This window comes from Siniperca chuatsi, linkage group LG22 (genome assembly GCF_020085105.1).
Source record: "Siniperca chuatsi isolate FFG_IHB_CAS linkage group LG22, ASM2008510v1, whole genome shotgun sequence".
Lineage (NCBI taxonomy): Eukaryota > Metazoa > Chordata > Actinopteri > Centrarchiformes > Sinipercidae > Siniperca > Siniperca chuatsi.
Genome location: NC_058063.1, coordinates 15,450,146 through 15,472,599, shown reverse-complemented (window position 1 = coordinate 15,472,599; position 22,454 = coordinate 15,450,146). Strand labels below are relative to the sequence as shown.

The 22,454-nt window shown below is 40.0% G+C and overlaps 2 protein-coding genes across 3 annotated transcripts; one reads left to right on the top strand and one right to left on the bottom strand.

The window, feature by feature from the left end:
• Positions 1–238: 238 nt before the first annotated feature.
• faah2b (fatty acid amide hydrolase 2b) lies at positions 239–12,632 on the top strand. Its single transcript, XM_044183598.1, has 11 exons — positions 239–535; positions 1,161–1,243; positions 2,000–2,136; positions 3,710–3,919; positions 4,791–4,910; positions 5,592–5,727; positions 7,701–7,818; positions 7,891–8,010; positions 9,033–9,144; positions 10,846–11,034; positions 11,632–12,632. Exons 1-11 carry the CDS (start codon positions 347–349, stop codon positions 11,805–11,807), a joined length of 1,590 nt encoding a protein of 529 aa, XP_044039533.1. The 5' UTR covers positions 239–346; the 3' UTR covers positions 11,808–12,632.
• Positions 12,633–13,247: 615 nt separating this feature from the next.
• Positions 13,248–21,738, bottom strand: nelfa (negative elongation factor complex member A). Of its 2 annotated transcripts, none has more exons than XM_044183595.1 (11): positions 21,399–21,738; positions 19,029–19,200; positions 17,644–17,805; positions 17,290–17,379; positions 16,940–17,067; positions 16,733–16,802; positions 16,525–16,613; positions 16,294–16,402; positions 15,803–16,131; positions 15,613–15,712; positions 13,248–14,076 (listed from the first exon to the last, which is right to left on the bottom strand). In XM_044183595.1, exons 1-11 carry the CDS (start codon positions 21,606–21,608, stop codon positions 13,892–13,894), a joined length of 1,644 nt encoding a protein of 547 aa, XP_044039530.1. In that variant the 5' UTR covers positions 21,609–21,738; the 3' UTR covers positions 13,248–13,891. The 2 variants fall into 2 exon arrangements, with proteins under 2 accessions (XP_044039530.1, XP_044039531.1); XM_044183596.1 differs by having other exon boundaries at positions 21,361–21,618.
• Between the last annotated feature and the right edge of the window lie 716 nt (positions 21,739–22,454).

Here is a 22,454-nt window from a genome sequence, read left to right as displayed (position 1 = left end):
ACGTTTAAAGTAGAATAAAATGGAAAAACTCAAGTAAAGTACAAGTACCCTCACAGTGTACTTAAGTGCAGTACTGAGAGTAAATTACATTCCACCTCAGGCTGTGACTATAAAGCTGAATCTAATCGACAAAGTTGCTATATAGAGACCATTAAATAATTTTATTTTGAAGGGACATTTCCGGTTCTATCCCCACCCTCGATAACCTATGCTAACTTGACTAGCAGGTATATATATAGCGTCCAGCCGTTGTATGCTAGGCGGTGTTCCGTAGGGTTGGCAACAGAGTCGGCGTGACCGCGGCCGAAGAACCGTTGACCTTCCGTCTTCCCTCCGCGGTGGAAACATGGCACCGAGCCGTCTGGAAAAGGCTCAGGTATGGCTCTTCAAGGCAGTATCGGGAGTCCTCTTTGCGCTTTTTCGGCTGTTCTCGCCTCGGAGAACCGTTAAGTCCTGGAAGAAGCTCCCGCCCGCCAGCAACCCGCTGCTGGTCATGTCAGCGACGCAGCTCGCCAAGAAGATCCGACGAAAAGAGGTGTGTACTCGGCCAAACCAAGTGACGTATGCGGCTGGACAGACGGGGTTTAGCATGTTTAATTGGCTTCAGTCTAACAATTAATCACTTCTTACTTAACTGTTTTACGTTAATGGTTGTTTAGACTCACAAATGTTAAAGAAGCTCTTTGTCTTTAAGTCTGGCTTGTCAGTAGCAGAGTTTTTCTTACATTCATGTAGCTTAGTTTTCAATAATAAACCCTTATTCTAACCAAAGCCAGCTGAACCTCTGGTGCACTCTCTAAGGATCGTTTCCCTACAGTTTTATTTTCGTGCACAGCACACACCTGGGCTTCTTATCATTATACACAACATAATAGAAGCAGGTGCTCTACAATAGCCCATTTTTAAGCAAACATGCATTAGTTTCAGCTTGTGAAATGTGAATATCTTCTATGATAGAAAATCTTCTGAGGAAGTCATCTGGGATTTTTTTGAACTACTTCTGACATATTATAACAGAATTATTAATAGGCTAATTGATAATTCTGGCAGTTTGACTTTTCTTCTTTTCTCTGACTTGTGTGTGTGTGTGTGTGTGTGTGTGTGTGTGTGTAACTAGTCCTATCACGCATTTACATAATCTAAATGTTGTGTTTCTGCAGGTGTCAAGTGTGGAGGTGGTGCAGGCTTACATTGACAGGATCCAGGAAGTCAACCCTCTTCTGAACGCTGTTGTAAAAGACAGGCAAGAAAGAATCAGTCCATCCATTCAATAATTTTTATGGTTGTTGTGCTCTAGAGCTGCAACGATTAGTCGATTAATCGATTAGTCGATCAATAGAAAATTAATCGTCACCTGTTTTTAATAGTCGAATAATCATTTTACTTATTCTTTTAAGCAAATATTTGCTGGTTCAAGCTTCTCAAATGTGAGGATTTGATGAATTTCTTTGTTGTAAACTGAATATTTGTGGGTTGGTCGGACAAAACAAGACATTTAAAGACGTTACATTGAGCTGTTGGAAATTATAACATTTTTCACTATTTTCACTATTTTCTGACATTTTATGGACAAAATAATGGATCAATTAATCGAGAAAATAGTCGTCGTATTAACTGGTAATTAAAATAATAGTTAGTTGCAGTCCTATTATGCTTACATGTTTCTTTTATTAATAATTATTCCTCCTTGTAGGTGTTTGGAGCTAAATTATTGTTACTTTTAATGCTGCCATTTTTCTTTTTAACTTGTACAAGATGTACTTGCGCCATCATCTGTCATATTTGATACCATCTTTTGACAAACTGAAACAGAAAATCTGAAATTTGTTGCTTAAAAGTGTATTAATTGTATAAAATGTAATAACTGTCATGGCAAAACGCAAATCCTGCCATATTTACAGTTTCCACTATGATGCACAATCTTAAAATCAAGCCTTTTTAATCAGGAATTAAACAGAATTGGGTCAAATAATTAATTTCTCTCTCTCTCTCCGTCCAGGTTCGATGCTGCCCTCCAAGAGGCGGCCCAGGTCGACAAGCTGATTGAGGAGGAAACTGGAGGAGAGGAGGTGCTGGAGGACCGACTGCCTTTACTGGGAGTCCCACTCTCTGTCAAAGAGTCCTATGCCCTCCAGGGTAAATTCCAGAAATCTTGTCAGTGTTTGAGTCAACATTTGTTACTGATAACATATATCCACCCACACCCAGTTATGGTTTAGTGGAGAAATTTTAACTTCCCTCTGAATACATGTTATAGATGACCTCATGATGAAAAGACAAAAATCCACATTTCTAGCAAATACGAATGACTTTGCAGGGCTCCAAGGTGCAACCATGTCAAGTGCGACTAAACATTTTCATTGGTCTCACTGGTGCGCCTGAAATTTAGCAGGTCTGATTAAAGAAATAATGTATAAAAATATTTTTTAACGAACACCAACTGGGTGTGCAGTGGTTATGCGCGAAGTGGTTATGCGCTCTGAGTGATCCGAATCCACATTTACACAATAATCATCCACCCAACAAATTATTTTCTCCAAGATCCGCACCCGCATGGACATTTCACTCCACCTGTACCGGTCCCTGTAAGCTATAGGTCTATTGCTGTTGAAATTATGTCGAGCAGCACGAGATTTCCAGGTGGTTTCTTTATTGTGTGTTGTATTGATGTACGAGTGTTTTCTTTAATGATTTACTTTAATGATTAGAGAGGCTGCAGTCAGTCGTTTTAAACGTTCCATACGTGCAGTAATGTCACAGCAAATATCGCGAGGACATTTAAGCAGCAAAACTTAAAAACTGTAGTTATAAACTCGACAGGACAGAGGAAACAGAATTAAACTTTTAGATTCTGAAGTACATTTTTTAGACAGCTCTGATGGAGCTCAAGATTTATCAGGAGGACGGCTGCTTTACGCCAAACAATCTCACTGTATGAACCTGGACTGTGTGTGTGTGTGTGTGTGTGACCTTTTGGATGTGTAGAAGAACACAGAACATTAATAACCTTAGATCCTGACTGATCCTGTCAGCGTGTCGGGAGATTTAAATAATCAATGAAGTTACAATCATGCGTAAATGCGCACAGCATCTCTCTTGATGTGGTGAGGCTTCACCCTATTTCTCCCGCCTGCAGCCCATCTGCTATTATCAGAATGTTAGTTTTTATGACCCGGATTATCCACAGGCCCCACAGATATAACTGCGATCCGCGCATCACTACTGGGAATAGTGCTTTTGCTGTCGGGGCATCGATATTCCGAATTGAAACATTTAAAAAGCACAATGTCCTCAAGAAACTCGTCCTGTGCCGTGACGGGTGCGTGGCCGGCAGAGCAGCTCCCCTCCCTGCAGCGTTTCAGCGCCAGGCAGCAGCAAACCGAAGCAGTGAGGAGTTAGAAATTATAATAAAATGTAACACTGCTCATAATATAGCCAAAGAAGAGCTGCCTTTTACTAAATTTAAGTCCATTATAAAAACATTTATCTGCACCTTTATTCCTGTTTACAATCATTTACATGTGTTAAGAAATTACCAAGTAAATTACGTGCTGGTGCACCTAAATGGAAAAGTTAGGTGCACCAGTGCCACCAATGTAAAATTTTAGTCTGGAGCCCTGCTTTGAAACTGAAAAATATGTTTTTCAGTCTTTACTTTTGAGTTTATTCCATGCTGCAGTTGAGCATTTGACACATTTCCTTGTTGCAGGCATGCCCTACACTACAGGTGTGATCTCCAGGCGAGGAGTCACTGCCACCGTTGACGCTCCACCGGTGGCCCTGCTGAAGAGAGCAGGGGCCATCCCGCTGGGCGTCACCAACACCAGTGAGCTGTGTATGTGGTCCGAGTCCCACAACCACCTCTACGGCATCACCAACAACCCGTACGACCTGGAGAGGATACCAGGAGGAAGTTCAGGTGAGCAGCTGTTGGTTTAACTTCTGAATGGTGAGTTGAAGAGTAGACTTCTCTTTTAGGCAGGGAATCAGATGCTGTTGTTGACTTTAGGTTCAGAGTCAAGAAGGATTTATCCAGAACAGCTTATTGTTGGAGTCAGTCTCTTTGTCTCCAGGAATAGTCCTGATAATCATATTACACTGCAGACACACACAAACACAGAGGCTCTGGCCCTGGTTCCTTAAGGGGGAACTCTTAAAGGGGAAGGGGAAATCTGGGGAGCACTACTACATATGTGAAAAAAAGTTGTACAAAGCCTTTTGTGGCTCCAGAGGGAGCTGCGGAAAGTTTGATAAATTGCCTCAAGTGATGTAACTTGAGTCAGCGTCGGGTGTTGCTGAAGAATTTCAAAATGAAAAAAATCTGGGGGTGTGGAGAAAGAAGTGAGCTTACCAGACCTCTGTAGCCCCCTCCTCATCTCTGCTTGAGGCTAGCGACTCAACGCTACATTAGCCGCTACTAGCATGAATGCACCCAAATCTCCAACCGAACTGCCTGCGGTCGAGCTGCATTGTGGGTAATGTTGGCATCAGGTTTTGACAAGGAAGAAGAATGCATGGAATAAAAAAGACGATATCTCTGGTTCTGCCACATTGATTTTGACACCTCCGACAATGTTACAGGAGTGCAATGCTAAATCAGTTCAGTAGTATTTTAAAGCTGTTATTTGTTTGTTACATTAATTTACATAAATTCCCATCCCAATCCAATTCAAAGGCCAATAGCTCTAAGCTGAGGTTAAAGGTACTTCATGGAGTTTTCGACCTGCCAGATACACCATATTAACTCTCCTCTCTCTGTGTTTATCTCCCCTTTCCCCTGCCTGCCTCAGGTGGGGAGGGCAGTATACTGGGAGCAGCAGGTGCAGTCATTGGCGTGGGCTCAGACATCGGCGGCAGCATCCGAATGCCCTGTTTCTTCAACGGTATATTTGGCCATAAAACCACTCCCGGTAAGAGAACTAAATGTTAAATGTTAATGCAGCCAGTCCATATTCAGTGTGCTATTGCAATATCCGTTGTACTTACATACACAAGTATAAAACATACAAATCTATATAATAACAATTAATCAAATGACAATGTCACTCGTAGCGATGAACCTGAATTATCACCTGAATCTGCAGCTCCTCTCGGCTTTACAGAGTTTTTTGTGAGTTTCAGGTCATTGTTTAGCTGTCCGGCCTACAACTTTGCGGTTTTTTGTTCATTCTCACTCCTCTCATTGTGTCATTTTCAACTGCAGCAGGCAGCTGTTTTCAGTGTAGAAGCTCTAAAAACCCACTGTACACTACCTGCTCAGCACCAAACGGCAGACAGACACAGTTAGCGACTATCTGGGGAATAGTAATAAAGTGCAGCTAGTGCAGCTTTTAGCAGCTAAAGAGCCAAATATTTCCCTCAGGAGTTGGTAAAGACCAAAAACAGAGCTAAAAGAGAGTGAATGTTGGACTTACATTCGTCAGGTGGCCAGAAACGCGAAAGTGCTGGATGTGTAAATAAGCAACTGTTTGCCATATCAACTCAAAAGGTGAAAATATGTCAGTGTTGTGTTGTTTCCGCTGTTCAGTTACTGCAGGTAAAGAACACATTCATATACCAGACTTCAGTGTAACTGTCATGTGTTTCTGCAGGTGTCGTGTCCTCTGAGAACCAGTACCCTCCTTGCTCTGGCAGACATAAGGAGTATGTCAGCAGTGGTCCCATGTGCCGCTACGCTGAGGACCTGCTGCCCATGCTTAACATCATGGCAGGACCCAAAGCTCACATGTAAGAGCTCTGCTAATGTCCGTTACTTCAGGGAAGATTTACTGAGTGCTATTTTTTCCAACACCACCTTACTTTATAAACATTCAGATACTTTCATAGCTGTTGCAGCACACACATTAAGGTTTCTACAAATAGTGGAGCACGTTCTCTTTGCTTGTGCACATATGCAGTGGCCAGACCTGCTGTGAGAGCTTCAATAGCTTTTATAATCAAATTGTTGAAATGCAAATATGGCAATCATTGGGGGGCACATCCATAAATTCATTGCAGGTATTTGGTAACAATAATCTGCACAGAAAAATACTCACACACTCAATCCTAATCCTTCCGTTTTTTTGCTACATGGATTTGTTAACGGGCCTCATGCAAGAACATTTTCGTAATCTTATCCTAAATTTCTCGTACTTTTTGCGCTTGTATGAGGTTTGCTTATACAAGCATTCCAAGTTGGACTGGACAAATTTGTTTGAGTAAATAACTCGTTTCACCTCGGGGAAAGTCACCTGTTCACAAGATTTGATCATTTGCATAATAGACGACCCTAAAATTACCATATAAGGCTGCCTGTTTGTTTGTGGGAAAGTTTTATTCACAAAAATGTCGCCAAAGAGTAAAAAGAAGAATTTCACACTGTGGGGATTCAAGTCCAGCAGACGAGAAGATAACAAGTTTAGCAGTGTAAGTAGTTGTGGAGGACCTGAAAATATTGCAGGTGTCAACATGTCATCAGAGCAGCAATTTACTGTGACAGACATAACGAGGCATGAAGTTAGATGCTAAAAAACATCTTAACAAAGCAAAGCGGTCCAGGACTAATATGAAAGGCGATCAAAGGGATGTAACAGTCAGAGAGGTATTAGATATTTACCTAATAACTACTGAAATGTAGAACTTGCTGTGTCGAAATATGCCAATATAAAATCTTTTTTTTTTGTTAATTTCAGTATCATATTCACCCAGGTTAAGGCATTAATATTCTTAAAGGTATCCTGTGGAGTTTTTGACCTCTAGTAGCGGAGGAAGAAGACTGCTAGCAAGTAAACATAGATGTAAATAATCCAGGTAAAAAAAAAAATCCAAATCTGCTTTGCTAACTTTAAACATAACTCTTATTTGTTTAAAAGAAAACTCCACAAGGCACCTTTTACATGACTCATACAACTGGTCTCGACCACCACCTAAATTCGGTTCATCACATGCCACAAATTCTATTAAACTGCTCATCTGTTCGTATGAGTGTTTCTAGCCAGAGGCCAATGTTTCCATCACAAATGGTCTTCCTCAGGTAAAGGTGAGAGGAATTAGATGCAAATATGCCATTTAGAAATGTAAATAATGTCTTTATTCACTGAAACCCTTATCAAGTGAATGCAAAGAACTTGAACCACAATCCAAAGTGCCTTACGAGGGTCTCAGGACAGAGGGTGTCGTATGCTGTACATATTGTAAAGCCCCCTGAGGCAAATTTGTGATACTGGGCTATATAAATAAAATTGACCGACTTGACTTACAGGGCCAAGAGTCAGGTTTGAGTCGATAAGTGGAAGGCACACACTCAAACCCTGATAGTGTTTAAGATCAAATGAAAATATCGTACCTTGACTTTACTGATTTGTATCTGTGCAAAGTCTGTCACTAGAGAGGTGTTTTCACATTCTTCTACTGAACAGGGAGATGTCTGTACATTTCCCTTAATTTTGAGATTCAAAGTACTCCGGGGAAACTAGATTTGGGACTTATTCGAAAGCCAGTCGCAACTTCTAACGCACCCTAATGAGTAGCTGTGCTTCCAGCCCCTTTTCAGAGGTTTTTCTTTTAATACTTATTATGTGGGATAACCATGTTAAACAAAATATTAATCATAGCAGAGTATTTTAACATACTTTAAAACGTGTCTGGAGGGGAACTTTAAGCAACGGTCTTTGTCCACTAATTTTGTCTAATTTGCAGTATTTGCTTACACGTGTACACAGGTTGTCCTTAAACACAAAGGTTGACCTAAAGAAGCTGCGGTTCTTCACCATCCCTCACGATGGCGGCTCTCCTCTGACATACCCCGTCAGCAAAGAGCTCATGGAGATTCAGAGGAAGGTGTGTTGAATCCATCTGTCAAATAACTTCTGCAGACGGTTTTTAGAATTAAAATCATGTGATGTTCTCCAGGTGGTGGAGCGTCTGGAGGCCGACCTCGGAGTGAAAGTCCAAGAAGTGCGTTTCCCTGAGCTGCGCTATAGTTTCCAGATCTGGGATACCTACATGGGTCTTCCTGACAAAGAGGGCAAGGTAGGTCCACCTGACACCCTGATCCAGAGCAGTGTGTCCCTACATATCTGTACAGAACAGTTATTGGACATGTATGCTGAGTATTTTAGCAGTTTTCCTGGTAGTAGAATGAATATAAACAGGAAACAGGCATTAGTTACTTTGCTGTTGTCAAGACTCTCTGTCTAATAAGACACGTGAAAGTGAAAGAAAGCAGGCCGAGTCTTAGTCACAGCACCTATTGTAGTCTGCTGCCCAGAAATGGTTCACTAATCTGTTCAGCTTTAGCATACCAAACACACACACACACACACACTTCTCTGAGGACTGCAGAGTCCTTTGGTTAGTCTGGTAAGTTATTATTGTTGCCATGCCATTCACGGTTTCCTGATATGAAATATTTTACTGCAAATTTTTATTCAAACACAATAGTTGTGGTGGAATTCTGAGGTACTTGTACTTTAGAGTATTTCTATTTTATGCTAATTAACTCATTGAGCCTCAGTTGTCCTTACTTGAACATATAAGTTTATTACAACACAAATTGTCGACAGATAAGAGCTTGGTACAGCTTGCATATGTGGACACAGTCAAATACCAAAAAGTCATTGTATTCACTCAGATTTATACATTATGTCCTACATCATACAGTAATATACATAAATATGTCAAGTGTGAAGGACGATGGATCGTGCACAAAGAGTAACCCTGCTTAACTATTCTAACAGAGAAGGAGGATAATACTGTTAGCTAGTATCCCCATTAACGCCAGTACATGTAAGAGTTGTATTACTGCAATGCAGAAAACCCTGTGAGATTTAACAGAAGACAGCTGATTATTGTGCCTCAATAACTTATTTTATTTTGGCTCCTTTCCTTTTCCCCCCTTTTTTTTGTGGCTCATGTGGATTTTAAAAGCAATATTTCAGGCATCAAGTCTTTTAGACAATTTCATGAAAAGAGCATGTGTTGCTATAAACACAGTGTATTTTATATGACCTTAGAAAGAAAAAAATACAGTTTAAAATGTTTTCTTCCTTTAGCCTCCTCAGGCATTTGCTGAGCTGATGGGGGAACCAGGACGACCAGTGTGGCCTCTGTGGGAGCTGCTGAAATGGATGGTGGGAAAATCAGACCATACCATGGCTGCTATTGGTAAGAGGGAAAACATATTTATTATAATTTATTTTAACTGGTATTAATCCATTAAGTTTTACTTTCATTCTTATTAAAATACTTTCTTCATTTGTTAATAATTAATTGTCTGTTTTCATGGGTGCAATAAAATGTTCATTGTTGCTAAAAACTTATGGAACCCCAAAGTGTTCAATAAAAGAAAAAAGGCATTATAAAATAATCATATGAATAAATTGTGTGAAATATATAAATGAACCAACAATTTGTCAAATAATTGAAGAGATTATTGAAACTCATTATTATGAAATGTTATTTTATCACTTATTTTCATAACAGCTTTGTTTTATTGGATATCATTATTTCATTAGACATTTTCATTTCAAAATGCTTTTTTTTCAAGTCTGTTTTTATTTCATAATGGCATTTTTTCCCGATAATACATTTATTTCATGACGATTTATTTCCTACCGAGCCCAGCTGCTACCAAATTTAGCCAGTTAGCTCCTGTTAGCTAGAGCAACAACAATGTAGTTCTAACTCAACCAGCTGGTGGCTTCCACTTAAATAAACACAGTACACAGACACACAAACATCTCCGTTTATTTAGCTTAATAAGGCTGCTAATGCTACCTACCTAGCTGGCTAACTAGCTAGGCTGTTCTGCGAGCCCTGATGATTACTCAGCATCAATTGAAGAGACAATGTTAGCATTGTTAGCTAGCTCCTGTTGGCTTGAGTGACAACAGAGAAAGTCTTTTTGATCTTCAGACTTGTGTGTCTTTCATTGAGGAACATCTTTAGACTCAAAACGCTGCCGAGGTAACGCTGAATTAACTAGCTAACGTTAGCTGCTGCCGTTAACACTGGCTCTTCACTTTGATGCTGAGCAATAAACCAAGCTCACAACCCCGCCTAGCTAGTTAGCCAGTGAGGTAGGTAGCATGTGCAGCCTTGTTAAGCTAAATAAATAAAAGTGAATGTTAGTTTCTGTGTACTGTGTTTATTTACAGCGGCAGCTAGTGAGTTCATTCAGAATTACTTTGACACTGTTGTTGCTCTAGCTAACAGGAGCTAACTGGCTCAAACTGGCGGCAGATGTTGCGCTAGCTGAGGCAGGGGGCATGTGAGTGGCTGAGAGGTGAGAGGGCGGTGACACCACTGTCATGACAAGTGACATTACGAAATAAAAAGTGACGTGAAATAAAACTGTTATTAAGACAAAATGCCATTACAAAATTAAAACAGACTTTTAGAAAAATGTTTTAATGAGTTTTAATAATTTCTTAAATTTTTTTCAAATTATTGTTTCATTTATATATTTTATATAATTTCGGCCATGTAATTATCGATTTCATAATTACTTTTATTTAATATTGAACACTTTGGGGGTCCATACAATACTGTGCAGTATCATAAATTACATAAAAACTGACAAATTTAATATTTAAAAATTGTGTAAAAAAAAAAATGCATCAGTTATGTCAACAAAAAAAAGAATGAGTAGATAGTCATATGGGCAGTTATATACAGTCATACAACAAAATAAACTGTTTTCATTAGATACATTTTGTGTAATTGTAGCTGCATAAATAACGAGAGGGAGACAAGATGTATTAGCTCCTAAAGTCATCCTGTGTTATTCTGGTAGACGCCGTCCTAAAGCTGTAGCTGTACCAGTTTCCATGACGTGACCAGTGTGTGTGTGCGTGACGTCTTCAGGTCTGGCCCTGCTGGAGATGACCAATGTGTCCAAACCCTCGACCTTCATCATCCAGCAGAAGGAGAAGCTGCAGAAGGAGGTGGATGAGCTGCTGGGTACTGATGGTGTTTTTCTTTACCCCTCGCACCCCAGAGTGGCTCCCAAACACCACCATCCGCTCTTCAGACCCTTTGACTTCGCCTACACAGGTCAGTCAAGTGTTATAGCTACCACATCACAGTCCACTCTCACTTTGTAAAAGTCATTCTTTGAACATTTTCTACAAGCTGCAACTTGATTCATTTGTAAGATTTTGCAGGTTGAAATTTGGGTGTTACAGTTGTCCTTATTGAAGTTTAGACTTTGACAGTGCCAGCTGCTTGTTTACTGGGTCACACCGCTTTCATCTGGTAGGATTTAAGAAGCAGAATGGCTCTTAAGTTGCTGCTAAGCTTAAAGTGTTTTCTTGATTATCATCACCCAAAGAGGTCATGTAATTGCAACTATTACACATACTTTGGCAATGTCCAGTGGATTATGGAAGAATATTAGTTATTTAATATCTTATATTATAGAAACACATGATGCTATGGTATGGATTCTGGGTTATCTGAACTAAAATTCAGACAGGATGATAATTAAGGCTTCTTCTTCCATCAGAAAGCTCCACTACAATTATCAAACACGATACGTAATATTTCCGGCTACAGGACATCTCCCAAATTCCAGTGAAGTTGTCAGAGTGCTCCAGTCTTATTTGTGTTTCCACATATGAAACGATTTCATCCACTTTTCTCTACCTCCAGGTATAATCAACATCCTCGGGCTGCCAGTCACCCAGTGCCCTCTGGGTCTGGGTGAGGAAGGTCTGCCCCTGGGTCTGCAGGTCGTTGCTGGGAAGCTGCAGGACCGTCTGACCCTCGAGGTTGCTCTCTACCTGGAGAAGACATTTGGAGGCTGGAGGGACCCCGGAGCAAACTGAAACCACACACTAACAGCCATTACCAAAGCTCCAGACTGGAGCTGGATTTGGATTGTGGTACTCTATCTGCCTTGCTGCTTGCTGTAGTACACAAATACCAAGAGGTACAATCAGATGGTTGAATGTTCAAGTGGAAGAGATAAATTTTTGCACTAATGAATCAAGTCATGAATTTATCATTTACCGTGTTCAATGACTTATGTCATGAGCACAAGCTTTAAAAAATTTTTTTTAAAAAAGGTTGATTTTTATATTAGTGGAAATGTCTTTGAGCATTCACATTATCACACAAAACAAGGCTTTTGTGCTGTTCATATCTACCTTTTATAGAACAATTCGTTTTTCCTCGTTTTTGGACTGTTACCTGTACTGTTAAGTGTATGTGCAGTAGTCCTGCTGTTTTGTATTATTTTAACTTTGGAAAGGTCAGTACATGGCAGGTTCAAGGTTTTAAACGCCCTGCGCACCCACACAGGTGTTTCTGTTGATCTCACGCTCATGTTCACACTTGGTTGAGCTAAGATGGGAGTTTGCTGTTGTTACCTGACTCCATATACATTAAAAAATCATAAAGGTGTAATTTGACCTGCATGAACAGGTGCAACTAATCTAGAGAGATGACAATCAAGCGTGAGGACATAATAAACACCTGTATAGATGTGTACTGTAAACGTGTAGGGTTTTTAACCAATTAGTAATGCTAACAAAACCGTTGTTGCGTTGTAATGTGAATGTTGCATAATGGCAGTTTATTGATTGTGTTGCCTGTTTTATGCTGCAACATTTGTTTCAGTTAATTAAAAAAAGTCTGAATCTTTTCTCTCATTTATTATAACTTCACCATTTCTTATAACAAAATGCTGTTTTTGCAGCAGGTCTGTTAGGCAGACTCTAGGTCAGATGGTTGTTGTTCTCAGGCCTGTGTCTCTAGCTGAGAGTTAAATGAGAAGACTGATACCACTCATGTCTGTACAGTAAACATGAAGCTACAGCCAGAAGTGGCTTAGCTTAGCACAAAGACTGGAAACAGCTAGCCTGGCTGTGTTCAAATTCACCTACCAGCACATTTAAAGCTCACTAATTAAAAATAGTTATCCTGTTTGTTTAATCTGTACAAACACTGAAGTATCAGGTTGTCGTTCTGGGTGGGACTATTTCTTGGCTTAACTATTCCTTTAAACTCAAGTAAACGAGTGAGTGTGACAACAAGGACACAGTTAAAACCCATTTGGGCCGAAATGCTGCTGAAATTTTTCACTTCATGTTAATGCACATGAATTTAAGAACCCCTCCCAAATACACTGGTCAGCATTTGATTATTTCAATGTAAATGTATTGAGGGGAGGGAAACGCAAATAAAAAGCACAAACAGGAAACCATTTATAAATCCCCCCCCAAAAAACAGCTAAATGTGAGTAAGAAAGATGAGAAACGCCCCCCTGGAGTCTGTTGTCACTTTATTTTCTTCCCTTCTTTTGAAAAAGGATGAAAAATTATTAATCTACCAGAAGGCTCCAAACAGAACTTGACAGTACTGAGAACTATTCACCGCTCGTTGTTTTAGTCACCTCTATGATGACTGTCATTATTGTTCTCTCTGTTTGTCACTAATCATGATTCTGTTCTGAAAGGTCAAAGATAAGCTGCGAATATCACATTCATTCAGAAAAATACAGACAGCTTGTCTTTTCGTCTTTCTGGACACGTGACTTGCTTGTACCTCAGTACAAATGTTGAAAGGTGCCTGCTGTGAGAATACTTCCTCCGCTCAGACTCGTATAACTCTCACCCCTCCTGACCACAGCATCATTCAGGAATCGGAGGTGACTTAAAAACTGAAACAATAAAAATGTTAAGGGAAACAACCAAACAAAAAGTACAGAAATATTCTTCAAAGAGTCCTGCATTTTGGCGGTGCAGGAAAAGGGAGGCCTTATCTCTCCTTGACGATCTCTCACCCGCCCAGTGCTTGATTTGGCCCAAATGTGTAAGCAAATACTTGTGTAAACATGTTTTTTTTTTTTGTTGTTTTTTTTAAGTGGATAAGAAATTTTGGATGTGTGATTTTGAGTAAGCAAAGCGCCTCAGGAGGTGTTGGTGATGGGTTTGTATTTCTTGAGGCGGGTCCACTGTCCTGTGGAGTAGTTCATTTCGAAGACTGTGTCTACCAGCATGGTGGTGCTGCCGGTGCCGTCGGCTTTGGGCAGAACCTCTGTGTGTTCGCTCAGCTTGATCTGGATGATGTCCCCCTGCTCCGGGCACGGGTTCTCTGGAAGACAGACAGGAGGACGCACACTGGTCATTATTGGTCCTACCTGGTTTGTGTGTGTATTAAGCAATCATCTGGGACACTTCCTGCAATTACGACTGCGTAATAATAATAATAATAATAATAATAATAATATAATAAAACTATTTATAGAGCACTTATCAAAACAAAGAACAAAGTACTTCACAACAAGAGAAATAAAATACCACAGTGAATGACGAAATATAGAAATAAAATGAACAATAAAATAAACAGCCAGTTTATTTTACTGCGCAGTGTATTTATGCCACTGATTTTCATTTCAATTAAATGGATGGAAAAAAAATAAATAAAAAATCTATTCCAGGAAAAATACCTGCTGGATCTCATAATTTTTAGTGTGTGTTTGCACCCAAGTGTTCAGTTACTGAAGAAAATCATGTTTACAAAACTAAAAGACACCTCCTCCAAATGCCATTAACGCCACATAGATATAGTCCGATCTTAAAGTGCTGTTAGTATAATAACTGAATCAACCTTTCACCAGCAGCGGCTTCTTCATGGCAAAATATTTTTCTAAATAAGTGAACAAAGCTGAGTGCAAAATCTAAGAAGATGGTTCAAGAATTGGCTTAATCAGATCTGCAGACCGCTATCCCTGACACACATTACACTTGTAAGAGTATATACACTGAAAAACAGAGGGTCAACCATAACCAGGAACTTTCTACTCGTCTCTACACATTTATGCAGTCACTTAACTCAGAATAACCACACACTTTTAATCAGATGTTTCTGCGTCTCAATTGACAGTGAATCTGCTTCTGTATGATTCAGTGTCGTTCCATTGACATTTATCCTGCTCCTAAATAACATTCTGCATTGTAAAATGCAACTGAAAGGCAGCATTCACCACATTCGCTTTGGAAATTTGAGTTTGTGGCCATCAAAAGGTATCTGGAGAATGTTAGTCCATCCAAGCTCACACATGTATCTTTAATCTTCATGAGGACATTTTTACCATGGCGATATTTAATCTTTATTTTAGTTTTGTGATGACAAATTTGCTTATAAAAACTATTCTGTAAGAAACTACAAAATATTTTACATATTTTATGCTCAAGGAGGAATAAATACATTTTCAGTTCATCTTTGTTAACACTATTGTGTGTGTGTGTGTGTGTGTGTCTCACATATAGACTTAAACCAAATTGTGCATCGTTACACCCCTACTAGGGACAGACAGTTTAAACTTTCATTCTAACAAAAAAGTGTTGTGCTTCAGATTTTGCTTGATGTACAGTTACAGGAGTTATGGCTCATTTACAAAAGACTATGGATCTTTGAGGAAACTAACTTGTCATAGTGACAAAATAATTATGTTGTGCTTGCATATTTTAACAATGTGTGTCAGTCACTCAGTAAGGGAAAGGCAGTGAGAAAGATGAGCTTGGGCTCAATAAGGCAGAAACCTTACACTAATTAGAAATGAGTGTTTGTGAAAAGGCCGTTTGAATTCTTGTTTTGATCAGGCAGCTAGTAAGATTACTCCTGTACCTCTGGATCCAGCCATGAAGCCCAGGATGAGGGCCTTCTCTGGTCTGGTGACCTTGTTGGCCGTCTTGAACATCTCCTGGGCAGCGTACATCTGGTCTCTCTGAGGAGCAGAAACAGCATGCGGCAGATAATTTAGTGGAGAGCACAGAGCTTAAATACACAGAACTTAGGCTCTCCATCTCCACCTTACCGTGAGTGACAGATTCTTTTTGGGCTGGGGCTGCGGTGCCGTAGGGGTTGGTGTTGGGGTGGGGGTCTGAGGTGTGCTGGGAGGCTGGATGGGGGTCTCCGGTTGGCTGGCAGTCGCAGCTGCTGGGGGCCCGTTACTGGCGGGGGTGGAGACCGGCGTGCTGGGGGACGTTGGGGTTGCGGGATTCGCCGTGTTGCTTGCGTTGTACATAGGCGTCCTCTGTTTGTACTGGCCTGGTAAGGTGGCGGTGGCGCCAGCGCCCGCTGTTGCTGACTCCTCTGGTTGGCGAGCCGACTGCAGCGTGTCCCGTCCCGAACCACCAGCATTCGCTTTAGAGGAGGTTGGTGAAGAAAAGACATTGTGAGAATGACATGATGCTCTGCTGATGACTGCAGGGAAATTTTCTTTGCCGCTTTGAACTAATAAGTGTATGAAAGCACTGTATTGAGCCCTTTGAGCTGACAATACAATGCTGTGTGGTCTCATCTAACCTGGCTGCGCCTCGGAGCTGGGAATGTAAGAGGAGGAGGGAACCATACTGGGTGTGGCTGGAAGGTAGCTGGTTGACGGCAGAGGATTCTCGTTCAACGCCCCCAGTTTCTGAAAAACAAATCAAAACACTATTTGTTATGATAAAGATAAAGACAGAAAGATAAGTGAGGGGGTAATAAGAGACAGAACAGGAGAAATCAGGAATGTTTGAGTGTTGTGACCACAAGTACCTGTGCCGAGACGAGGCCGGCAGCGTAGTCGGGTGTGGTGTTTTCCACCACTGCTTCTTCTTTGGCTGCTTTCTCTCCGGCCTCCGTTTCTATGGCAGAAGAAAACATGAAGCAAGCATCAGTATAATCAATCACACATTTTCTTGACTGATGAGTTGATGGTGTTACTCTCAAGCTTGGACTGATGGAGGGCTGGAAATATAAGTACCCAAAGTCTTTCTTCTCCTCTTAGCTTCTCTTCCAGCTCCGACCATATCCAACTCTGAAATATCTAACAGCTGAAAAGGAGAAAAAAGGCCAATTGTGAGAAAAATTCTAACCTAACAAACAAATTATGCAAGAACTGAAGGACCGAATAAGAATAAGCAGAATTCAGTTAAGTTTTCTGGTAGCATTTTTGGAAATCCGACGTTACCTTGACCCCCCTCTCCTTACGCAGGGGCGTCCGTGCAGGAGCAATAGGTGTGCGGTTACTGGGAGGGCTGAACATACTGGGGGCAGTGGGGCTGCGGAACGGGGCCTTGGGGATCCCCTTGAGAGGAGCTGTGATGCAAATATTGATACAAGTATCAGCAACATAAAGTTTCTTGGCTATCATTTGGAATAAGTGACACTAATGTATCACCTTTTTGAATGATACATTTGTTTGTTTTTTAACCAAACGTAGGAGCCTGATGGCTAAAATGATGATAATACTGATGATGATGATAACACTTTGAAGTGTGCAATCAAGAAAATAAGGCAATTTATTGGTTTTCAACTCACTAGTAGTATCAATCTTTTTGACCAATCCTCTCCCTTTGGCGTGAAAAGGCACTCCGGCTGTCTTTTTCAGCTGTTGGGCTGTCTCTGTGGCTAGAATAGAAGACAAAAGAATATACAACAGAATTAAAAAAATAAAAATAAAAATGCACAATTGCAGTTTCTTAGATTTTAACTTGGACATTAAAACTGTAAACAAACATACAAATAAACAAATACACATTTCTTTTATCGTGTATACAACTGTGACCAATGTTTACCAATTATAAATGCGCCAAAAGCAAGCCACACAGGTACTTCAAAAATACTTGTGTAAAGAAAGGCAGTGTGTATTAGTTTAAGTTTAAAGTAGCTTACATTTCTGTAGCAGCTCTGCTCTGAGGGTTGCACTCTTGGGCTTCCTCTTCAGCTGGAAATGTTTGACGGGGGGTGTAAGGGGTCCCACCAGAGTGGTTAACGCACTCTTGTTCAGGTACTGGCACTCCAGAGGAAGCATGGCAGACGCCTCACACTCGCTCACTGGGGAGGAGAGGAAGGGAAGAGATTAGCAATCAGTTTACCGCAGGACAGATACTTATATACATCTGTCTGCGGCTATTTTAGGCGTCTCACTTTGCTACCTGACTTGCAGATGTTCAGTGAAAATCCAAACTAGCGGACAAAATAACAAAAATAACTCTTTGAATTAGAATCCATTAGTCAATGTGGCCAGCTGGTAAAAAGGTTTATCTACTTGCTCTAGAAACGACAAAAGGAACACGTGTTGATATTGAAGAGGATAAATACATTTCTTATCACAACAAGGAATCAAATGTTGTTGAACTACCTGTCCTAAAGTGTGCAGTTTTAAATAGCTGGTTCTCATGTCATCTGAATGAAACCACTATATGTGACGCTGAAAAATTGTTACAAAGGCTTAAATAACTTCAAGATATTAGAACTGTGTGTGATTAACAAATACCTGAATATAAAGCAAACTACAGTAGGTACATAGCAGAGGGTCTGCATACATATTTCAGATATAAATCTTCTTTATAGCCTCAGTCTTCTTAGCCACCGCTCAGTTCGACTTCCCTTTCAATTAAGTGAGCTAAGCATGTTTCATATAAAACATGATAACCAGTGATAGTTACCAAGAAAAGAAATTCCCACACTTATCTGTTCAAGTACGTCATGTTTGTCTACACCATGACCCACTTTGGTGGTTAACCATCATTTGAAAGTGCTTTTACCAAAACAGTAGTGTAAATACTACTGTGTAAGTGCATTCATTACACGCAATTAAAACCATTGACATATATGCTCACCTGATCCACAATTTCCCACCAAAACTCTACGACTATATTGAACCCCAGTTGCTCCCACCATTAAAAAGTTTCATAAAACCGCAGGGAATACACTGACTGACATGATAAGCGTTTTTGTAGATATTACTTACATCTAATCTACTTTTTAAAACAGTACCAGCACATTATGTGGATATCCAAATGTATGTACAAGCCCAAATTCAGTTCAGGAGCATCACTAATTTTATAAATTCGAATCATAATGTGTAGGCAATTCTGCTACAAATACATCTTACTCCTTTTCAGAGCAATGCGCTAAGTAATAGGTCAGTAATGGTGTGTCGTTATAGTTATATTTTTTAACCTATGGAGTCAATGTTCCAGTGGCAGGCAGTCAGTGAGGGGCCACCACAGCTAAATGAACATAAAAGAAACAAACGGTCACACATCCCGTACCTTTCTCCCTGAGCTCTCCAAGAATATCCTGCACATTTGGATTCTGCTCCTCCAAGTCCAGATTGAGAGAGCCGGTCTCTGGGAAGGACTTGAGGATGTCTGCAACCATCAGCACCCAGGGCTCTGAATCCACCGTAGCCAGCTGGATTATCTCCGACAGGGCCTCCTTCATCTGGCAAGAGAGCAAGGCGGCGTTAGTGAAACCACTTTAAGAAACAAAAGATGAATGCCTTACACTGCCTGAGAAGTTCATTATCACTGAATAACTCACTGTTTAACAAACTGATTGTTTTACATTTACCGATTCATCTTTCCATTTTTTAAATAAATAATTTAATGAACTGTAAAAATAATAAAAAAATGCCCATTAGAAGCTCAGATTGCCGTCTTTAATTTGCTTATTTTGATGCCAGAAAAAAAATGCATTTAATTAACAATATCAATATCTGCTGATTAACTGTTCATTTCTATATTGTTACTGTTTCTGAGTACTTGCTGCTTATCTGCAGATCTATTAGAGGTCATGTGACGTAGATTTCTTCACTGATTGGTCACCAAGACTACTACAGCAACAACAACAAAAAAAGACCAACAACACCACTGTCAGCTTTTTATTTTGTGCATGTAGCTTTTTTACATTGATGCTGATGATATGTAGGCAATAGTGAAGTCTAGAGCGACCTAGAGTATTTACAATTGAGACAACACCATCAGCTAAAATTAAGGCAGACATCTGAAAGTCATGAAATCATCTTACATCATTTGAGTGCAAGAGGTACAACTGGGATTGGTCACCTTTCAACTTATTTTCTAGTACTGACTTGTAAAAGCACATGAGAGCCACTTGCTGACTGTACGAGAAATACTTTCCTTACTTTGCAAAATACAAGAGACTCTTAAGCGCTGGGAAATGTTTATAGACGAGCAGCTTTCTCTAACTTATTACTGCTGGAAAAACTAAAACTAGGGCTGACTCCGTAGGATAATGTACCTTTACTAAAGTTCTGTACTTAAATACAATTCTGAGGTACTTGACTTTAGTATTTCCACTTTGTTATATACTTGTACTCCAATTTGTTTCGGAGGAAAATGTTTTACTTCACTATATTTACTTGATACATATTAGTTACTAGAACATCAAGATGCCACATACATTGCACATGATCAGCTTATAAAATATGATCCATTATTATAGATTAAACTGCCCAACAGTGCATAAAAAAGAGCTGCAATGATTAGTCGATCAACAGAAAATTATCCGGCAACCATTTCGATAATTGAACAATCGTTTTAGTCATTTATTAAGCAAAAAATACAAATTTGCTGTTTGCAGCTTCTCCAATATGAGGACTTGAAGCATCTGTGACACACATGACCGTAAACTGAGTATGTCTGGATTTTCAACTGTTGAGGATAAAACAAGACATTTAAAAGGCGTCACCTTGGGCTCTAATCAATAATCACCTTGGCAATAATCGTTAGTTACAACCCTACTATTTCTATAGTAAGTCATTTCTCAAGGAGAAATGTCAAACACTCTCTGGTTTTAGTTTCTGCGTGTTAAGGATTTGCTGCTTGTCTTTGTCTTATATGATGATAGTTTGAATATCTTTGAATATCCAGCTGTTTGCTGGAAAAAAAGCCCAAATGAAGAGGTCACCTTGGGCTCTGTGATGGACATTATACACAATCTTCAAAAGGTTTAATAGACCTTGATCAAGAAACTAATTAGCAGACAATGAAAATAATAGTTGCAGCCCTAATGCCAAGTAGACTTTGTCTGTGTTTAACAAACTGTCTGGATATGCAGACAAAACACACTGATGACGGGTATCTAACGTTGTGGGCAGCTTAACAAGTGATATGTAGGGCTCTCGATGCTGGTACCGCCCTCCAGCTCAGTCACTTAACTTAGCTCTCTTGTGCCCATCCCACCATAATGTCTACGAGAACCGCTAGGCTAATGTTACCCGTTGTAGCTAGTGAACCACTGCTGAAAAAACTAAATTATGTGTTAACGTTATAGTTAGTCGTGTAGCTACCTGGCGTTAACGTAAATTCGTATGCATGTTGTTCACCAGAAAAAGAGGTAAAAACGTCAGGATTAGTCGCAGGAATAACTTCAGCTTTCTGTTTCTTGCGTTAGCTAACGATATTACCCGTCGCCAATAGTTTGCAAGCTAACGCGAAGTAAATAGGTTTAATAGCGTGGTTAGACATTTCACCGGTAGTCTAAAACACTCGCGGGAACAGCAGTGTTTAAATTTAGAGCAACTAGCCGGAGATTGATCTCTTTTCTTAGCTGTGTATCTAAGTTAACTGCTTATCTTACCTGTCAGGCTAACAGCTAGCTAGCGCACAGCAACCCACCTCGTCAACGGTCCGCCTGGGAAGATGCAGCATCCCGAGCAGGAGTTTCAGCTTCACTGGCGGCGATAAGCTCGAAAAGCACAGCCGTATGTTGTCAATTACAGACACTGTGAGGAGAGAAGCGATGCTCGGAGGCGTCCAGAGCTCGTCCGTGGATCCCAGTTTGTTGTGAAGCCACAGGCCGGTGTCGCTGTCCTTCATCGACGCCATCTTGGAAAAAGAAGTGTTTTGAGTTCGGGCATTTTAACGGGCTACCTAAGAAAATAGTCAGGACCCCGCCCACACCGGGGTGGGGGACATTTATCAACATTGAACCATAAAAATAAAAAATCTTAAAATAAAACACATGTATTTCAACTTTAATACTATGGCTATATCTTTGTTTTGATTTAGTTTGTCCTTATGGTGTATGTCTTGTTAATACAGTTAAAAAAAAGGTGTATTTCACCTTACAAATGCAACTGTGTATGGATACAACTGACAGAAAGGGGCATATTATTTAAAATTTGCTCACTTAATTCTTTTAAAATAAACTGAGTAACTTGTTATATACAGTATTGATTCCATATTTATTATTTGCACTGCAGTCTTACGCTATTTGAACAGCACAGTACCAACTGGACCCCTTAACACAATGCTCGATTACCAACTGGGCAAAGTGGGCAACTGACCTGGGACCCCATAGCCTCAGGGCCCCCCCAAAAGCCCCATGTGTTGCAGTTGGTTGTGGTAATTTGATGAACTGGTTTACTTTGGGAATATGCGCTAAAATATCAACTGATGTGACAGTGGTGGGTTGTACTTTATTACCTGAGCTAGAGACCCTGTGTTGAAGAGGCATTGCCTAAGTAGCAATGAATGGGCATAACAAAAGCCCTATTAAATGTGGCTGTATTTTCATTTACTTTGAAATAATTCTGTGTAATTTGACATTACTACAAAAAAAGTGGAAATGATGAAAGATAGGCCTATCTACAGCTATACAGTATGTCCACTGTAAATTAACAATGTATTTATATATATATATATATATATATATATATATATATATATATA

What these genes read in the sequence shown, in the direction of transcription:
- nelfa (XM_044183595.1), bottom strand. Translation starts at nt 21,608, where the DNA reads ATGGCGTCGATGAAGGACAGCGACACCGGCCTGTGGCTTCACAACAAA. An exon ending in CCGGCCTCGTCTCGGCACAG is followed by an intron (nt 16,403 to 16,524) that starts GTACTTGTGGTC and finishes TTTGTTTTTCAG; the next exon opens with AAACTGGGGGCGTTGAACGA. An exon ending in CAGCTCCGAGGCGCAGCCAG is followed by an intron (nt 16,132 to 16,293) that starts GTTAGATGAGAC and finishes CCTCCTCTAAAG; the next exon opens with CGAATGCTGGTGGTTCGGGA.
- faah2b (XM_044183598.1), top strand. Translation starts at nt 347, where the DNA reads ATGGCACCGAGCCGTCTGGAAAAGGCTCAGGTATGGCTCTTCAAGGCA. An exon ending in AGAGTCCTATGCCCTCCAGG is followed by an intron (nt 2,137 to 3,709) that starts GTAAATTCCAGA and finishes TCCTTGTTGCAG; the next exon opens with GCATGCCCTACACTACAGGT. An exon ending in CCATACCATGGCTGCTATTG is followed by an intron (nt 9,145 to 10,845) that starts GTAAGAGGGAAA and finishes TGACGTCTTCAG; the next exon opens with GTCTGGCCCTGCTGGAGATG.